The 20,318-nt window shown below is 41.2% G+C and overlaps 1 protein-coding gene across 6 annotated transcripts in view; it reads right to left on the bottom strand.

The window, feature by feature from the left end:
• The window catches only part of RALYL (RALY RNA binding protein like), a 2,307,036-nt gene that overhangs the window by 436,470 nt on the left and 1,850,248 nt on the right, over positions 1–20,318 (bottom strand). For all 6 annotated transcript variants that reach the window (XM_069621283.1, XM_069621281.1, XM_069621285.1 and 3 more), the window contains one exon: positions 9,401–9,476. In XM_069621283.1, coding sequence (XP_069477384.1) covers positions 9,401–9,476 — 76 coding nt within the window. The remainder of the gene's footprint in view (positions 1–9,400; positions 9,477–20,318) is intronic.

The raw sequence follows: 20,318 nt of genomic DNA, 5'->3' as shown, positions 1-20,318 counted from the left end.
GAAGGCTGCCATGTTTCATAGAAGGGGGTTTTTAAGAGGATAAGCTGCTGCATTATAGAATAATGTAAAATGTCTGTTTTACTGTTATCTTTCTTTTTAATTGACTTAATATCTAATGGTGATTGATTTATTTAAAATGCACCAATGGATTATGTTTTATCTCAGATGTTATATGTATGTGTTTGATGAATATTTTTATTCGAACAAACATTTACAATTAATCAACAGCATCACCCAAAAATGTTAATAACATTAAAGTTTATCTTCATGTATACAAATAAATTGTGTGTTTGAGGCCTGGTTATTTCCCCATGTATGTGCACCATCATCTCCAAACCACAAGGAAAGTACTTTAAGAACATACAACAAGGTTAACGTCTCGATACATAGCACCTTTTGAATTTTAATATTCTGACTGTCAGTGAACAAAAGCACCTGGCCTAGATATGTCAGTGAACAAAAACAAGTGGGCAGATATGTGATGTCATCGGTGATGTCAACAATGACATTTGTGATGTCATCTTTAATGTCCTGGGTGTTAGTCTTAGCAGTGCACGGTGGTGGCGCGAGTTATTGTTGCTTAGCTTACCATAACAGGCGAATTTCTGAGGTTTTTCGGTTTTACTTGTAACCATAATGTCCCTTTAACAACGTTTTTTCATTGAATTTCATAGGTGTCTACTATTGCAACTTAACCATAACGTCCCTTTAACAAAGTGTTTTCAGTGAATATATATATATATATAAATATATATATATATATATATATATATATAGGTTTTCTTTTAGGGGTAGCAAGGGAGACCACAGGGGTATCAAGGGAGACCTCAGGGGTTGCAGCTGCGACCCCTGGTGACCCCAAATGACGTCCCTGTCCTTGTGACCTGGGTAATGCTCTCTTCTCCAGATTCAAAGCAGGAAATTGTAGCAACAGTTCAAAATAGGAAAGTTCCATTTTATAACAAAGTTCTGGTAATAAGGTTCTTCTTGCTCCAACAAGTCTGTCAATGGGAGTTTCCAACAGTTCCAAAAGGAAATAACAAATCTTTGCTTCTCCACTTGTAACAAGAGTTAAACTCAACTTCTTCTTAGGAACCAAAAACATTTTCATCGTTCCTTGATAGCAACAAACATAGTTTGTTGGGATGATTCCACAATGATTCACAAGTGGCCTTCCCAATTCTTCTTCTTCACAGTCTTTAACCACAACACATTACTTCAATATCTTCTACCTGGTACACTCACCTGCTGGTGTACCACTACAAGGTCCCTTGCCCTGCTATACTCGCCTGCCAGGACTAAACGCTTCTAACTCTACTGTAAGTACTTCTCTGGTAAAGTTTGCTTTAAACAACTTTGTAAAGTCTTTTGAATTTGAACCACTTCAGTAATGAGCCCTTCTTCTGGAAAGACATGAACCACAGAATCATCCAAAAAGTCCCAAAATAAAAGACCTAATGGAGATTTGGCCAAAATTCAGCCGTTTGAAAATTCTGAATGGCCGAAATGTTCAACCAAATCCCCCATTCGGTGGCAAGGGCTGCCGGGGCTACAGGGGTGTCCTCCACACCCTTGCTCACTATACTGTGAGTGGGCATTGTGTGGGTGTCTCCCGCAGTCAATCCGTCAAAAGTTTGTAAAAGACATTTTTTACAAAATGAAAGAACCTGCGGCTCTGGTTCTTGATCATGGAAGTGAAAGGCGACAGGTGTCCCAGGGACACAGCGAGTAGGGGGTGGGTGTGGGGTGTGGGTGTGGATGTGGGTGTTGGTAGGGGTGGGGGGCAAAGTCTGAAATGTTCACGAGAGAGAAGACCAACAATTATTTTTGGAAAAATAACTTTCGGTCTTTTCTCCCTCGAACATTTCAGCCACGAGCTTCCAACTCCAATCCATGAACCACATTGGTGCTGTTTATGCCACATCTAATTCAGATTATACTCCTATACTCCTGAATACTAGCAATCAGGAGGGCAGCTCTTCAGCCACAACAAAGTGTTTTGGTTTTTCAACAATATCAGTATCAACAACTTCAGTATGGGCTACTTCTTCTGGGAAAACGTAAAAGACATTGATGTTGTTTGTTCCACCCTTGGGATTGACACCTGAAATTCAGATTATGCTCCTCTCCTCCTGGATGTTGGCTATCAGGAGGGCAGATCTTCTGCCACACTTGATTTCCCTCTCCTACATCAGCCAAATGCTGATAATGGCTTTTTATCACACTTGCTCTTCTTTGGCTTAGACAATGCTCGTTTGGGCCTTTATTAGCTATTGCCTCTTCTTCTCTGTGACCATAGGGTTTACAAATGGTCTGCTTAATTGCCCTTTTTAGGTTCTGGCAATATTGGTTGTTAAGCTCTTTTAATAGTGTCCTCTCTTTTCTTTGGTCGATTTTGTTACCTTTGAAATAACAATTGTCTCCAATTTTCTTATTCTACCACTTTAGCTGGTAAGCATCAGGTTGGTATGCAAAGGTATTCTGAGTCTGCCAATTCCGCTTCTTTACATGAATTTGGTATTCAATATTGTTAACACAGGCTAGCCGGTGATTACAGGGTGTTCCGGGGTCACATACAACTAGTGAACTTACCGGGTGCTGCATACGCATCCACTCGCTCCTCTGCCTCCATGTTATCTGCTTCCTACACTTCCCTGTACAAGGTAAGCTGATTTCTTCTGCCTCCCGTGGTCCATGCCGGTCTGGAGAGGAGCGTTACTCGCTCCATGAGCACTCCGGTGCTCGCCTGCCACTGGAGCACACTTAACTTTGGGGGAAGCATTTTGAATTAATGCTTCATGCCACACAGCCTCTGCATACAAGGTGCTTAATGGAAGAGACCCTCACGAAACCGGCATCTTATTCACAGATAGTGGCAGCTCCAGTGGCTCTGCTTCCTTGCAACTTTTGCTGCTACTGCAAAGTGGAGTCCCGATAATTATTCCACCCTCTGCTTCTTCTCCTGCTACTTCCTATGGCCTGCACCTGAGGGGGTGCCTTATATCCACTGGTCCTTCTCAGGTGTGGTCATTACAATCACTAGACTGCAAATTGCAGTCTAGTGCCTCAAGATCACTCTTCCTCATCTCATTCCCCAATGTTACAATTACCTTTTTCTTTCTGCACATTATGTTTGAATGGACTTACTTCACTTCCATTTTTAATCATATTGTCAGGAGGAAAGTTAAAAGGAGTCAATGATTGTTTTGGAATCAAAGGAGTATTAGCTCTATCAGAACTTCAGATGATATTGTTCTGATGTCCACATTTAACGTCCTCTTGTTGACCCCAACAGTTTTTATCATTATAAATGTGGGCAACTTTATAAGTGGGAGCTCTATGCCTGATAAATGATTGATCGGGACAGTTTTGCAATCCCCAGAATGAATAGCTTTAGAACAGAAAACCTCACTTTGACAACAAGCCATTATGTATTCTGGAATCACTGACATCTCTTCCTCTGAGGAAGACAAATACTGCGTCTCACCCAACGGAATCCTCTCACCTTTCTGGGGCCCTTCTCCTCCCAGGTGATCCTCCTGGCTAATACCACTCCCAGGGTTAGGATCAGGAAGCGGCTGCCTTGCCCTGGCACCTGGGAGGAGACTTTAAGTATGGTTTTTGTGAAGATTCATCAAATATGCTGTACAAAAGGACAATGACACTATCGTTGATCTGTTTGCCATAGCCAATGCATGTTACAGTTCTCTCCCCCTTCATCCTTTCTACAAGGACGGCTTTTCTCCTGCAGTCTCTGTTTTCTTTCTACACATCCTACTGGCTGCTGGCAATGTAGTTTACAACTTTCTTCCAAAAGGTGTCTGAGACTACTGCATTCAGCTTGCATTGATGTTAATCTCATCTTTCTGTGGCGTTCCTTATGCTGGTCATAATGTCTCCTTGTTGGATATCCCCCTTTAGGAAAATTGAATTCACTTTGCTCAATTATTGCCCCCTTTTGACGTTGGCAGTGCTAGTTACAATATTCTTCTATTTGACATCTCCCTTTTTGGAGGTTGCAGTCACTTTGCTCAATTATTGCCCCCATTTGACTTTGGTTATGCGGGTTAAAATATTCTCCTGTTCGACAACTGGCAATAGGGGAGTTGCACACTCTTTGCTTAAATTTAAAGGTGCGATCTTGTTTAGCTGTCCACTTCAGAGCGCCCGGGGTTACCTATATCAGGCCAATTCACCTATATGTCCTGGCATCTCCTACTGACTTGCTGCTTTTGCTTCTTCACTCATTGGGGTTTCCTTGGTGTTTGACAGCACTGGTCAGCCTTCTTCTGTTCGCGCTGTCTGTCAATGGAGTGCACGCTGCTCCATACATGCTGTGGTGAAAATCTCACACCGGGCGAGATGCAGGACACAGAGAGCTTCTCTCTCCTTTGGAATAGCTGGCCTCAATACCGCTACCCACTGCGCATCCTTTGTATCTCCTAGGAGCTCCGATCTCCGCTACGTTCTCTGCACGACATCCCGATATCAGAAAAGCGACAGCTTCAACCTTTGATTCCTCCTGCTGCTTCTTTTTCCTCTTGATGGCCTGCACATAAAGGGCTTTTAAATTTAAAGGTCCAGCTCAGATGTAGGTCATTGCAACCACTAGGCCGCTCTTTATAGTTTTGTGACTCTGGACCCCTCTGGCTCGTCTCAGTACTAAGAGCAGTATGGGACGTCTAGTCCACAATGATCTTAGTTGTTTTAAAATCATTTAATCCACTCTGTTTTAGTAATTTATAAGATGTACTTTTAAGGGAGGTTTTTATAGGAAGTAATAGTTTTTTCTTGGGTTTATAATCCAAGCACAAGGTAGAATTAAAACACAGAAAAGTAGTTGTATTAACTCCCTGTCTCTTATATACATTATTTAAATTTTTACAAAAAGGGATCTCATACTTGGCACCTTGAGTAAGTCTGGGAGAGGAGGCTCTATGGTGACAACATACCATTAAATATTTAGGCATTAGGAAAACCTCATCCTCAGAAGAGGATGAATACTGCTTCTTTCCTAACAGAGTTACCACATTCCCTTGGGTATCACGTTGTTTTGCTGAAGTACATTACAATGTGGTAATTTACTTCGACAAAATTACTTCAATGGGGGAGGGGGCTCCATATGTGTTTTGAGGGTAAGAGGTATAAGTGGGGTGGGGGTTAGAGGGTGGGCATGGTAGTGTTGAGGAACGAGGGACACTCGATTTTAAAAAATGAAGTTGAAAAAATGGGGAAGTAATTCAAGGTAATTTCATCCAAGTAAATGACCACATTCTGATTTACTTCGGCAAAAGAAGATAGAACCATTCCCTTGATAACATCTCTCCCATGTGATCCTCCCTCCTAATACCGCCCCCAGAGTTAGGATCATGTAGTGTCTGCCTTTCCCTAGCCACATAGGAGGATACTTTAGGCTGGGATTCTGTGATGACTCCGCAGTCATCAGTGATGTCATCATTGTGGTCATACGCTGCGCAACAGGGGGTGCATAGTAGAGGTGGACTTGCTTGAAAATGCGATTGCTGGATTTTAGGGGTTTTGTTGCATTAAACCGGATCACCTCAACTCTCTCTTAACCAAGAATTTTTCCAGTGAATATATATATATATATATATATATATTCACTGAAAAAGCACTGTTAAAGGGATGTTATGGTTGAGACGCTGTAATAAAAAAACATTAATGCTTATGGAACGTTATGTCGCAGTGCAAAACGGAAAAAAAAAACAAAGAATTGTCCAATTATGCTAAGCAATGTTCACCTGCAACCATAACTCATACCCCCACTATTCACTGCTTATGAACGATGACATCACAATTATGGTTTCTGATGAGCGATCTGGATTGCTTCAAAAGAACTGCAACATATTTTAAGGTGAATTGGCAAATATAAAATAGTCTATGGACCATGTCTTCTTGATAAGTGGTAGATTATACAGAATTGTGTCTGATGAAAATGGTAAACACCACTTGATTTATACAATTCTATCCATATTGAACACAAATGTAACAATATTGGTATCTTTCACTAGTGAGTGATTTATGAAACCTGCTTAAAAAAATGTTCTTTTTGGAACAGCCAGTCAAAGTGAAAAGCTGGTTTGGGAGCAAATAGAAGTTCTATTGTCCAGCGGGATCAAAGGGATGATTTGGACATATTGGGCTTCATTAAAGGAAGATCTGCATTATTCTGTTTTCTATGCTGTTTAATATATTCAACAATATGTGTTTATTCAAGTATGGACGTCATCTGTAGACCCTTATTTAGCATCTAATCTCACCACAAAATAAGAGGTCCTTTCACTGCCTAGATGGCAACAATTGCAAGAAGGTTGTTAAAGGAAACACACCAGAATTCCTTCCCAGTGGAAATTGTACTAATGGTTTTATTGCTCTTGGCACATGTTATGTTATCCATAATGTATCCTGTACCCATCTCCACTGTAGCACTCTTACGGCACATGGCCTTGTCCAAAACGTGGCATATTGCGATTCTGCCAGGGTGTCACCAAACATTAGTCTGAGGAAAGGAAAGGATGGGTTGTGGAAGCGAGGAAAGGAAAGAGGATTTAGACAATAGAATGACCAACATCAGAGAGGAAAAACCATTGGGATGAGTGGGAGTGTATGTGAATGTCAAATTAGGGATTAGTGTTTCTTAAATGTGATTAGTTATTGGTTGGTTCAGAGCAAAGTTGTATTGCGATGGCAACAACTGGACCCCATGAAGCCGGGTAATAAATGTAGTTAGTTAGTGATTGCTTGTGTAATGGAAAGGTGCTCAAGTGGGCAGTAGAAGTGAGGAAGCTTTCATTAGATTCGTTTTTAAGAAATAATCCCTGTAGATAGGGCACTGAGTTTGCCAAGTCAGTTGACAGAAGTGTCAGCACCAAGAGCTGAATGTGTAAAGAAGTATGCCCGGCAAAAGCATGGGGGAAGTGGCATGGTAGGGGAAGAGGAGACATGATGGACTTGTGTCCAGTAATATTAAGATCCATAAACTATGAGCGAGGAACAGTTCACTGTAACTTAATAAAATAAGATTCATAACCATATAGTTCAAGCATCCAGTTACTCAAGCTAGGATGACAATTACAATCCTAAACCCTTCTGCTTACTACTCTATGTCCCCAACAGCATTGGAGAGGGGTTGTATATCAGAAATGCACATTTGCCATGTTTGTAAATCGATCCCTAGAAAGAAGCAAAACAGCTTTTATTTTGGTTTGTTCATTTATGTCATGGTTACCACAAGGATTGCATTCTTGACCAAGCCCCAGGCTTGTGCTTCAGGCCAAAGTGCTTATGGATACAGAGAATTGTATTCTTGACCAAGCCCTAGGCTTGTGCTTCTGGACAAAGTACTTATGGATGCATAAGTACTTTGGTTCAGTAGTGGGCAGGCTTTTGAGCCTTCCACAGTGTCATGGTGGGCCTGGGCATGTTGGGATGTTGCCCAAAAAAACAGAGGGGACCCCCCTTCTCCTTACTCTCCAACACCATGAACAGCCAGGTTCTGTAGATGGGAAAGATGGAAGGAAGTTTGGGTAGATTTAAATGAGAGTGGGGTTAAGACCACTGCTTTCCTGGGAGCAGAAGCCCTGGTCCTGACTTCCTTGAGGTTTCTGAGTCCTGCTAGGACCTTTATGGGAATTTATATAGTGGGGTGTTATGTGTTCTTTTAAACAATAGAATGTTGAATGCTTGGACGATGATTTTGCTGAACACAGAACTAATCCTATATATTTAAAAGTACTTTTAAGAAAGGGATTGATTGGCCCTTCCTCATGATGCAGGATTTTTTCTCTGGGGAAGAATGAAGTACTTTTAAGGTGCTACAACCTTGGTCTGTTTATTAGTTAGGTGTGGGCTGCCATTGTAACAGATGAGCAAGGGTTGAGCACACTCCAGAATGCACTGTATAAAGAACTCTACCATTTTGTTTTGGGATTCAGTCCAAACCGTTCCTGAAACCTTTTGGTAACTTGTTGGTACTTTTTCAGGACAGAGATAACTGTACTTCTACCTTTCGGATCCAGTCCTCCCCTTTTATGAAACATGCATACACATGTTTTTCCTTAAATTCATGAAAAATGTACACTTTCTGGCCTGTAAGAAATCTATTTTGATTAAATGATGTCATGGGAATCAATATTGAAGCTGTCGATTCATTATAGATGTACCTTTGCAATCCCAAACGTGCACAGGAAAATCATGCAAAGTAAGGAGCAGTTTCATGCCTTCCTGTAGATTATACTAGAAAATAAATAACCACAAATTCAATAATCCTGCGCTCTGCACGTGTTACAGTGGGGGACTCCTTTGCACTTGAATCGCATGAATGACTGTTCCAAAATCAACTTGCTATCACATGCAAAGCCCACTGAAGTTATAATTTAGTTTCCTGGCTCATTGATGTCTAAACATGTCATCATAAGCTTTCTGATATGTAAATTAGACTTAACAGATGAATTGTTATTGCACAGTAGGACATTCTACACTGCAGCTTCTAGAGAAACCGCATGCCTTGACACCCCATGCAAGCAGGAGACAACTTTCAAAATCATGTGCAACCTTGAAAACGCGTGCATGTTATTGCTTGGACGTTGGTCCTGCGTGATTTTAATCGAACCACTATATATTTACTTACTCAGAATATAGATCCCCCAATTAAGTCTAATTTTCCATATCAGAATGCACGTTAATGATTTTTTTTTTCCTTCGGTTTCACTTGTGATGTCAAGTCGGATTAACAACAGCCAACACAAAAGTGATATGTGATTTACTTTGTATTATTTGTCCCACTTTGACTAGCGGTTGTTTCCGAGTGTGCACTATTACATCATTAATTAACTTCTTATGTAATTAATTGTTTTTAACAAGTGTGTGCTGTACTTGGAGAGCTTAGGTAGCACTGATATTGGCGGTCAGGTAGGACATTACCTCATAGAAATGACACACAAAATGGACGCCCTGTTGCGATCGGGACCTGGGAACAATCAGTAAAATAGGGCCTTCAGTTCAGGATGTTTTGAGTTTGTATGATGGTTTTTCTATGTCATATATTGATTCATTGTTTTATTACTTTTCATCGTAGACCATTATTACTCAATGCTATATTCAAGCTATATGGCCAGTAGTGTATACTCCAAAATGACTTCCCTATTCTAAGAATCAGAACACTCAAATTGGTACCGCTTGCCAGCATGCTTCACTGTTTCTTTGCTGGCATTGGGTCTTCTATCACTGAACAGGGCACAGTGATAACATGATTTGTTCATTGTTCATGTGTACATAACTTTCAGATATGTGTCCATTCTTTCAACGATATTGTTGATTAACTGGTGTAGACTGTGCTCAGAACCATTATTTACATTAGCTGAATTAAGTATTAATTTACCTGTACAATGCTGAAAGTGGTCTCTTTGTTGCCAATTTTGGTCTATATAGTTTTGGCTCTCCTGCCATGTTGATATCTGGAAAAATAAATGATTATACATTAGCAACGTTTAAGTACACAAAAAGCATGCATCCGAGCTTGGATGTGAACAGATTGAAACAACTTGTAATTTAATGTCCTGTATCATTTACATTATTAGCACCCAGGATGGGTGCTGCAGCCAATCAAGTTGCTTGGATCACAGGCTAATTCTCACGATGCAAGCTGGTGTTCCAAGCAAGATGCCAGCTGCTCACACCCACACTACCATCTTCCCCCTTCCCTCTGCTTCCACCTCACCTCCCTCCTACCCCCACTCATCTGTTTTCTATTTTCTTGTAGATACCGAATGACCTGGGTGTGTCCCAATACACAACCCCCATGATACTGTAATGAAATGTCTATTATTCTGCCCTTAGCACCTGCTCTTTAGATTGGCTATGATAGATTATTTAATTATAACATGCTTAATACTCAGAGGTTTCTAAGCGGAGACCCAGGGATCGAACCTGAGGTTCTCCGTGTCGTCTTGCTTTCAAAGCGAGCATGTTGCCCCTGAGCTATCCTCTCGAGCCTAGATGGACTTTTCTTGATCCCACCCATGTTACCATAGAGGACAGCACCAAAAGGGCTCTTTGGTGATATTCCGACACTCTGGAATGATAAAAACAACCATCAACCAAGACGTGCCCTACAATTATGAGTTTATTAAAACAACAAACTTGCTCCTGTGGAGGTGAAAACACTTTTATTAGACCAGAACAAATTTACAAATGATACATACGTTAGCTTTCAGGTGTAAATCTTTGGCTATAAACGGCTTTCTAAAACCTGCTTTGGCTATGTCGCGCCGGTGTTAGACAACTTGTCTTTGCCTGGGCAACACAAACTGTGGGCACCAGTGGACTCTGACAAAAGCCCTGTCGTATTGAGCTGACGTGGTATCTAGGTTACAAAATTGTGTAGGCAGGTGGTGCAATGATCCATTAAGGCACAGCTTGGCCCCATACTGACAATGGGCCCATTGTAACACTTCGGAGAGTTTCGAGGCAATGCAGTATCAAAGAAATACGGCGATGGAAAAGGGGTACAATTTCAAAGGTGTCTGTGGATTGTTGAGTGCCAAAAGCTTTACACTGAACTGTAGAGTACTCACAACCTGATAGTTCCCAATGGGTGGGCTATATGTCAATGGATTCTAAGGTACCCTTTGCAAAAGAGGGATCAAGAAAGAGTGGTGTGCTATTGTAACTCCACATTTCCCTGACTACACATCGAGCCTGCCAAGTGCAATTGATGCTGTGTACACAAACCCTCTATCACTTATTGAATTTTATTCAAAGGACATTGTCTTGGTTCATTTTGACAGGGCAATAGTGAGTGGCTATGACACCAAATATTATGTAATAGGAGGGTGCCACTTTTGCAAGTAATTGGGAGTAGCAGCATTGTTGGGGCCTGAAACCGACTTCCTAATGGTGCTCTTAACACGACACTACAAAACAAAATAAGTGTCTTCTGCAAATAACAGAGGTTTAGCAACAAGGCAACAAATCATGAAAGGTGTGGCTTCCGATGGGGATGGCACAGCCCATCATTCTTATGTTGTTGAATTGTAGAGTGCAATTACAATTGGTAATAGTAAATCCTATTACTGCAGTGCTTTACAATGGGTGAGGACCTCAGCACATGCTGGTGGGGAAAACATGCACATTACATTCTAATGATTTAATTGTACTGCAATAACTGATATATACATTATTATGCACACTGTATTATACATCCTACTACCCCTCATCAGCTGGAATAACATCAAATGCATATATTTCACACTATATCAACATATTAGTGGTTTTATATTATAATTAAATAATATAAACTATTTTTGGTCACATGATATGAACATACTTAGGTAGCTGAGGAATTACTTGGCAGTTGGTGAGTAGATGCACATTGACCTTGGTCACATGACCTAAACAGACCCACCTGACCCTTCCTTTCCTTTTGTTAACCCTCCGATGAAGGGCATCCCTCACCCAGGCCTTTTAAGTGGAGGGCAGACAAAGAAAAGGGCAATTCTTATTTGGATTGTTAGGACTGGAAGGACCCAAGACCAGATCCCCTGCTCCTCAAAGATGGGGCAAGCTCCCTCAAATCTGTGTTTCATCCCTCTCTCTCAACAGCCCACCTCTGCCATCCCCACTCATCTGTAACCACACTGCTCATCAGCAAAATCATGGACCGGGCATTGCAGCTACCTCACCAGTGTCACCTTAGACACCCATCCGCACTCCGTCACCCATCACTACACAGGGTTTGGGATTGGAATTCATGGACCAGGAGATTGGAGTAGTGCCAGTGTGTCAGCGTTTTCTTCTGACTAGGAGTTACTGACCGCGACCCAGAAGCTAATAAAGTGCTGCCTCATACATGAGTTCTTAACATGGTGTACGTTTAATGAATGGCTTAACATAAATTAGTAGAAACAGAAGATTAAATGTGTTGAGCAAGAAGGTTAAAAGAAATCCAGAGATTTAATATTGATATATGCACACGTCAGAATTGCCACTTTGGAGGGCCTGAAATATCATCCAAATACTGCACATTAATCCGTTTCTATTTCTATTGCCATGTTGCTGAGTCTTCACACTAGTGCTGGCTATTCCTGCGGATTCCTCTAAATCTCTTTTCATGCTCCTTTACTCTTTTCTTTCCTCTTCACATTTCTTTTCTGTCCGTTCTTCAGTGTTGCTGCTACCTCTCCGTTTAGGAAACAACTGTCTGTCCCCATTAAATGGGAAGGCAGGACATCCTCCCTTCCCATGCAGGTCCCTTTCCTTTGGTAAAGTCAATCATCTAATTTTCTAAATTCAAAGTTAATCCAGTTTGCACCACCAGTGCTGTGGATATTTGAAGTTCTCTACTCTTGCATCTTCTTTGCACCAATCTAAATCTTCCACACGGGTTCGTTTCTTGGACTTAACCACTGTGTCTTAAGGGGTAATGAGAAGATTCTTTACCTTTAAAATAATGGAACTCTACTAATATATCACTTAAAAAGAGGAGTGCACATTTCCGCACGTAGAAGTAGATCAGGCTTACATTTTTTTTCTTCTCTATTCACCAAGATCGTGTTTTTCCGACACTGAGTAAACTTGGCAAATAGCCATCTTTACGCAGAGCCAAAATAACCGCAGCGTGTATTTTACTACATTAAGCGGCCTCGCCTTCACCGATCTGCCCATTTTCAAACAGCTTCTAATGAGATTTTCTCTAATTTGTAGAAACTCAATTTCACAAAGTTGGAAATATTGACAAAGCCCAGTGTTTCCAGAGCTCTGCGCGTGTATTAATAGATTGTTTGAAAAAATGTACGTTATGCAGAGCCCCTGTAGAGTTTATAAACTACCTGGAATTTGCATGAATGGCGTTATTAATTTAACTACAGCATATTTGCTTGTCAATATCAGTAAGGCAATGTGGCCTCTGAACAATTTGCATACAAATAGGGAACACAGAATTTGATTCGTGCGTGTATTGACAGGACCTTCACCCTCAATGCTGTCAACATGACAGCCATTTTGTGAAGTGGATCCATTTAAAATAAAAAATACAATGTGTGCTGTCAGTCGGCTTCTGGGGCAATTTAATAGAATGCTTCATTTTTCCTCTGAAGTGTTACACAACGTTGACTATCAATAAACGCAGCTGCTTTCAGCGCCTATTATGTGCTGCTAAATGTGTAATTCCATCCCGCTTTTCCAGTCAATCCCCCAGGCTTGCACCAGTTCCCGCTTTGTGCAGCTTTCAACTACTGTAGACATCTCTTTCAAGATTAATACACGTACGCCGTGGAAAATAAATGCCACATTTCTTTCCGAATTAACTATAGGAAACCAAATGACGACCTCACAATTGAGATAAACATTAGACACAAATCATTTTAAAACTACAATAATTTCATAGTGCTCAACAAGCACGATTACATGAACAGCATCATTACAAAAACTGTCACCTTAAGCATTAATATGGAGCTTATTCCAGAAGAAATGATGCAAAGTAATTCTGATTTACTCCTGGAGAGAGACTATTCCATTTCTAAATAAGCCACTGCGAGTAGCTTTGACTAATTCCTAACATACGCCCAAAAGAGACAAGCAAGGAGGCTGTCAGTGTGATGCCTGGTAACCACATGTGAATCAATTAATCTCTCTCCAGGTGCAGCTCAGTTTTACTCCCAGTAAATTCTTTGTGAATTCGCACGTCTCTGACACACTACTGCGCCAGGGAATCTGAAAAGGGAAACAATAGCAATTAGTAGAGAGATGAAAACGTATGCAGCCCCAACCTCTGACAAACAGCGTACATATTCTGCACCAAAACCTGAAAAATAGCTTCCTGGTATCATTGTCTACCCCGCACTCAAGACATATGGTTGAATTCCAGACAGACCAGACTCTGTCTCCTTCATTGTAAAAATGAGTACGAGTGAGCTGGGATATAAAACACCTGTTGTCGAAATGACTAAGGGAGATTTACATGGGTGTGTGAGTGATATAAAGTGATTGTAATGTCTATGTCCTTCTGTCCATTCCACACCAGGTAAACATCAGCATGGTATGCACATGATTCCTTGTCAATCGAGGCGCTAAATTAAAGAAAATATTCACCGGTGCAAGTGTAATTTTGCAAGGTATTAATACAAGAGGAGAACTTGCCCTAGCGCTAATATATATTCTTTCAATGCGTTTTTGGACAAGAGCAACATTTACCCTATTTGTAATAACTTTTAAATTTGCGACTATGGAAAACCATTGTTAAGATGGTCTGGAAAACCCCAGTTTAAGCAGAAATGAGGGACCGGGAAATCCTGCACTCAATAATGGAAATAGTTAAAGTGAAAGGCAAAACCTGCTTTATTAACAATTCAACATAAAGCAAGGACAGCATACAAGCTTCGATTCTCGCAGCACTCAGAGCTCTTCATGCAAAACAACATATTATAAACTAAAAACATCATGATATCAATATACAAAACCTACAGGGGAGGGGATTGGTTAAGAGATAAATTGAATATATATTTCTGTATGGATTACATTCGAATTGGGTAACACTTATCTACTGGCCCCTCCTGGCACCACCTCTAAATTGAAAACAAAAATAAGACATCAGCCTTACAACTAATGATTGTTTAGTTTAATACGCATTGGACAACCTGGTATTGGGGTTCTTCATTGGTTGCACCTTGCTGACCAACGTTGAGCAACTGACAGGTCATCAAATCATGAGTCAAATTGGGAGTAGGGGAAGAGAGCCCCACAAGCTGCTTATTGTGTTGATGGACCTCTGATCACCTTAACCCAAAGTAGGCCCACCTCTTAAGAAACAAGTGCACGTTTGCCCGTAAAGCAAGTTTATTGTACAAATGGCTGGAAGCAGATAGATGACACTGTGGAATCAAACTAACCCGAGTCTCCTCGAATCACACAAGTGTACACAGTTAATACAATTTGAAACAGTTAAACCACTCCCACATATTTTATTACAAATCATCCCTCACACAAAATTGGCCAAACCTATGCAAAGAAATGTAATCTCCTTTAATTCCCATGCTCTCATTGGAAATGTTTATTAAACTACCACCCTCGTTCAATATATCTTTGCATCAGCTCATATTTACAGCACAACCCTTTTGGGATCTTTCCATGGTAGGTCATGACATCGTCCCATAGTTACACATTCACACAACAAACATAATTCAATACAAGTTCTAACTGTACCGGACCTCTAACCCCGAATGCGATGCACATGGTCTTTGCAAGGACACTTAAAAAATATGAGGAGGGGGAGGAACAAACAAGTTCCCTTTGAACAGGCGATAAATATCTTATCCTCCCAGGCTTGCTGGCATCCTTATTTCACACTAATCTATACGACACCCATTTCAGCTTGCATGGCCTCTGGGAACATCTTGAGATCCTGATCGAAACCTATAAGCCATTCGTCCACTCTGCCCTTAAACATCCCTTACAACAAGTTTATTACTCTGTCCCAAACTGACTCTACCAGATGGCTGGACTTCCCTGGACAATGAATAACAGGCTCCCATGTATATACCAAGATTGAATCTACTCTACACAATAGTACCAAGTCATAAAAACCCGAGCCTGGCCATAGCTGACTATCTGATATTATTGCAGCTGCCCACTGCCTTTCCTCAACCTTCAACCTTGCTCAACCAGTTTTCCCTGTCGCACATTGTTCATCTCGCCACCCAATGCTTCTGGGCCTGCACAATCCTAACCATAAGAGGACTTGCGGCAAACAGACTTGTGTATTTACCATGTACACTAAATACATGTCCCTAAAGACCCCCATATATGTATGTCTGTGCATGTATGTTCAAGACTACCGCATCTTTTTGCAGTGGTTTTTCCATCACAAATTGCGCTTATGAAGTTCCTCACTGTCCAACTTTTGGCACTATGTAGCACACCACACACCTTTATTGTGTTTATATTGCATCAGCCGATTTGACATTATCTTGCTAGTGTGTGACAATCTAAAATGTATCGACTTAAACATAAAGTAACACTAAAAGCAACACGTATCCCTTCCTTATTAACTACACTAGGTACATGCTAAATCGCAACATCTTGTCATCATCATCTTCCCCATATCACCAATATGGTGCGTGCAACGCAAATATACATCTATACCAATGGGGCCTTTATCAACCACCCCAACATTCCCTCCTTTGGTTCATACATTAACAAATAGACCAATCTTCTCTGGGACATAAAACGCTACAACCGTCTCTCACATTGGTCGCACTATAGGCCTGCTCCTCTGCTGAACAAACCCAACTGTACGGCTTCCATTTTACAAAAGATGGCTGCCCATTACAGCTGCATTTCTATGTTAGTGATCTATACTTTTGTGCCATTTGTGTTGTGTTCAGCATATTTTCTGCTTATGTTATATTCTTCATGCCTTTATGGTTGCATATATTAATATTCTTCATGTATAAATGCATATTTGACCTAGTGCATTTTCTTTGGGTTGGGTGCACGTGTGCTTCATGTCTAGTGGATGTGTTTGTGTGTTAATCTATCATCTGTCTGGCCATTCACGTCATCTTTATCTCACATCGTGTTCATTATTTCCAGCACCTGCTTGGGATATTGGATGTATGGTTGCCTCAATGAATAGCGTTTCTCATCTGGGCAGTATTGAGCCTGGAGAGGGGTATTCGTTATAGATGGCATATTCATCTGTCCCACAACACCATGCCTTGGTCCAAAAATGGATTGAAGAAATATGTTTTGTTAAGTAGTTTTAAGATCATGTAAAATGTCACTTGCACCAGTGCAAAGTTTCCATAGTGTGGCCCATGCAAGTAGAGATAAGCATTTCTTAGAGGTCTACATAGTGATACCTTAAGATATGAACCTTTCAAGGTTGGAGAAGGGAAGTGGGAGTGGTTGTTTGCAAGAGCAGGTCTTTTTCTGTGGAATATTTTCCATCATCCAATTAAAGCTCCAATGTACACCTATTAGCTTAGGTTTCAAAAGGTGTTCGATTTCTCAACAAAATCCTATAGTTTTCATTAACTTGGTCAATTTGAAGTGCACTTGTATTTTGTATGCAATGCTTAGAACATGTAACTTCATTTGCATTTGTTTTCTCTACAGGTGGTGCAGTCAGTCCGAGTTTTAGAATAAGCCTGATTTTTATTTAAATAGGCTTCCCAAGGGCAATCGTAAGACATGTTGTTCTGTTTCCATGGAGATCTCTCTGGGGAGCAGTGTAGTGGAAACCCCAGAGCTGTGCAGAAAGTGGTTGGTATGCCTCTGTAGTCAACACTTTCTTACAATGAACGCATAGTACAGATATCACTGGGTGGTTCAGATGCGGGAAATGCACAGGCCAGTAGCCATGTTACTGCAGCATTCACTAAAAACAAGCACTGGCAAATCCAAAGGTTTTGGCTTGTGTGTAGACATAGGTTGGTAAGATGTGTGTCCCTCCGCAGATCCCATCTCGGTCCTAGCTGTACTCCAATGCAATAATAGTTTTGGCTTAGCGGTTGTGCATTAATACCACACAACAGCAAAAACTAAAATGGAAATCTCCAAGGGCATAAAAATAAATGTGTGGGGGGGTGGCCAAGCGCGGCATGGAATGGCTGCCTAAACTGGAGCTCTCCCTTCTGTATAAATATTTTAAGTTCAGAGGGACTTAAAATGTGAAATATTGCCTTCCTCCTCACATACTCTGAAAGCTTAGGTCCTCTGATTATGAGAACTCTCTTCTCCACTCTGGCTCATTTTTTTGAGGGACGAGTTGACGAGGCCTGAAGCACCGGTACTCAGCAGCTGGAGAAGCTGCATTTCCTGTCACCAACATTGGATTGCGCGATGACGCACAGCGCTGCATTTTGACTGGAAACAGAATTTCTCCACAACACAGGCTGTTATGGGGATAATAGCCTTTTCTACATCAACCGAGCACATGAGGTACTTTTATTTTATAAACAAGGATTTCACAAGCTTTTTATTTGGAGATTGGCACCAGAAGTGATATCTGCTTGCGTAATGACTATATTCAGGAACTGTTATGGCACAATTTGTTTAACTTGATAAATGAATATCCAATTAAACTTTCTGAGTGTATTATACAAAGGAGGCGGTCTTCTGGGCTGAACGCTGCACAGTGTGCCTTTTGTGTGCCTTATTCAGCCTCTGATGGTGCTGGAGACAAAAAATCTGTGACATTTCTGGTGCAGTTTTAAGACCACCTTACTGCCCTGCACTACAACTCAAGATGTCCTCATAAAAAAGTCCAATAAAAGGGTCTGCTAATAAAGAAACAGCAACGCCCACCTTGAAAAGGGCCATGAGTGACTCCCCTCCTCCTGCGCAAAGAATTCTGGAATCACATATGGAAACCATCTTGCTTGAAATCAGAACACTTAAGCCCTTTATGGAAACCACTAACACTAAACTCCAAAAATTAGATGAAAGATGGATGAGGAATTGAGAAAGTAGAAAAAAGAGTAACAGTAACTGAAGATGATACTATTAGAGTTACCTATATGGATCAATTCATCCTTACCCTTCAGAAACAAAATGAAGACTTGGAGAACATAAATCGTAGGACTAACCTGCGTGTCTTTGGATTTCCAGAAGGAGGGGAAGATGTAGCTCTCTTTTTTAAAAATAAACCTTCCAAACATTTTGAATTTACAACTGCCCATTGCCCTTAATATTCAAAGGGCACATAGGATTGGACCTAAAAGGACAGAATCATATAAGAAAAACGCACCAAGAACAATGATTTTCTTGCTTCTTGAATACACTCAACTTCAATTGATTCTGCAACATTCATAAAGGATGGATCATCTAATCTGGAACAGCCAAAGGATCTTCATTTCACAAAATGTGTCAGAAATCAGCGTGCAGCAGAGGAAATAACTATTCTCTTATCACCCTGCGCTCAAGCAGCTAAATGCTAGTTATGGTCCGATCCACCCATGCACTTTCAAGGTCACAATTAATGGTCAGAATTCTTCATTCAAGGACCCATCCGATTTAACGAACTACATAAGACTGCAAAAGATGGAAGCGATTGATACAGGAAACACCAGTCACACATAACTCTCCCTCCTTCTTCACCAGTCTCTGCCTCATTACTTTCTTCGAGAGGAATTCCATGGAATAAGTATCCCTCTGGAACGGTCATCTTAAGGATATTCTGGAGCTGACTTTTCTCTGGTTTATTTTAGCTGCTACACCCTCTGTGGGATGCGCCTACACCTCATTATGGCATTTGGCTTTGCAACTCTGATTTTTTAGCCTTTTATTTTTGATCTTTCTCACTCTTTCATATTCATATTAATCATCACCAAGTTACAAATTATTACGTTATGACACCCTACTGTCAGACGTTGCAATGTTGGTGTTTTTTATGTTTTCATTTTCTTCTTCTTTTGTTTATTATACTGTCATGATGCCTACCCCCGGGCATCAGGACCAAGCCCATCAGCTCCGGGAGCAGGCATCCAGATACTTATTAAAACCCCAACAGCCCTGGATGGGGCTGTTTGGGTTCAGTCCTGGCGCCTTAGGCGCCAGGCTCATCATGGAAATCAGTCCTGGCGCCATAGGCGCCAGGCTCATAGTCTTTACTTACCTGATGCAGACCATGCTGCTAGTGAGTCCAAGCCAAAGTGAGGCCTGGATGGGACTATTTTTCTACAGGGACTATTTTTTACTCGGCCGTGGTTCTAGGGAACTTCTTACCTGGAACTACTTTGGAGGCTATTTAAACCACGCCCGAACAACAGCACACGCTTCGCGTTATTCTGCATCCAGCAGCGTAACGCTCACCGTGCCTGCAGTCTGCATCCAGTCTTCTGCCACGCCCGCCTCGAATCTGGAGCTCCTAAAACCAAGAGGAAAGAAAAGGACAAGATTAGAAAACAAACTATTTCAAATTCCTCACCTGATTTCGGATCCATCTCGCCTCCAGACCTGGAAAGAACATAATTTCTGTACGCATCGCATCTCCAGCTGCAGCGCAGCGCCATACTCACCAGCCCACGTAGCATCTTTCGATTCGGCGCTGCCTCCATCATTTCTTCACCAAACTCCGGCACCTGAGGGACAAAAGAAAACAACAAGGTGAGCCGAAAAAACCAACAAATAAAACACTTATCATCATAGACTTACCTGATTACCACCGGAGGCATTATTCTATAACTCTCCACATCTTCATGTGCCGCACCTGCAAAGGGAGAGAAAACAACATGTTAAACATCGGCAACATTTACCGGACGGCGTCGGGTAATACAGACTCTTACCTGAGCGCCACCAAC

The sequence above is a fragment of the Ambystoma mexicanum genome, chromosome 5q, assembly GCF_040938575.1.
Source record: "Ambystoma mexicanum isolate Mex_15411 chromosome 5q, UKY_AmexF1_1, whole genome shotgun sequence".
Taxonomy (NCBI): domain Eukaryota; kingdom Metazoa; phylum Chordata; class Amphibia; order Caudata; family Ambystomatidae; genus Ambystoma; species Ambystoma mexicanum.
Note: the sequence above shows the minus strand (reverse complement) of the source record. Positions and strands in the feature narration are given on the sequence as shown.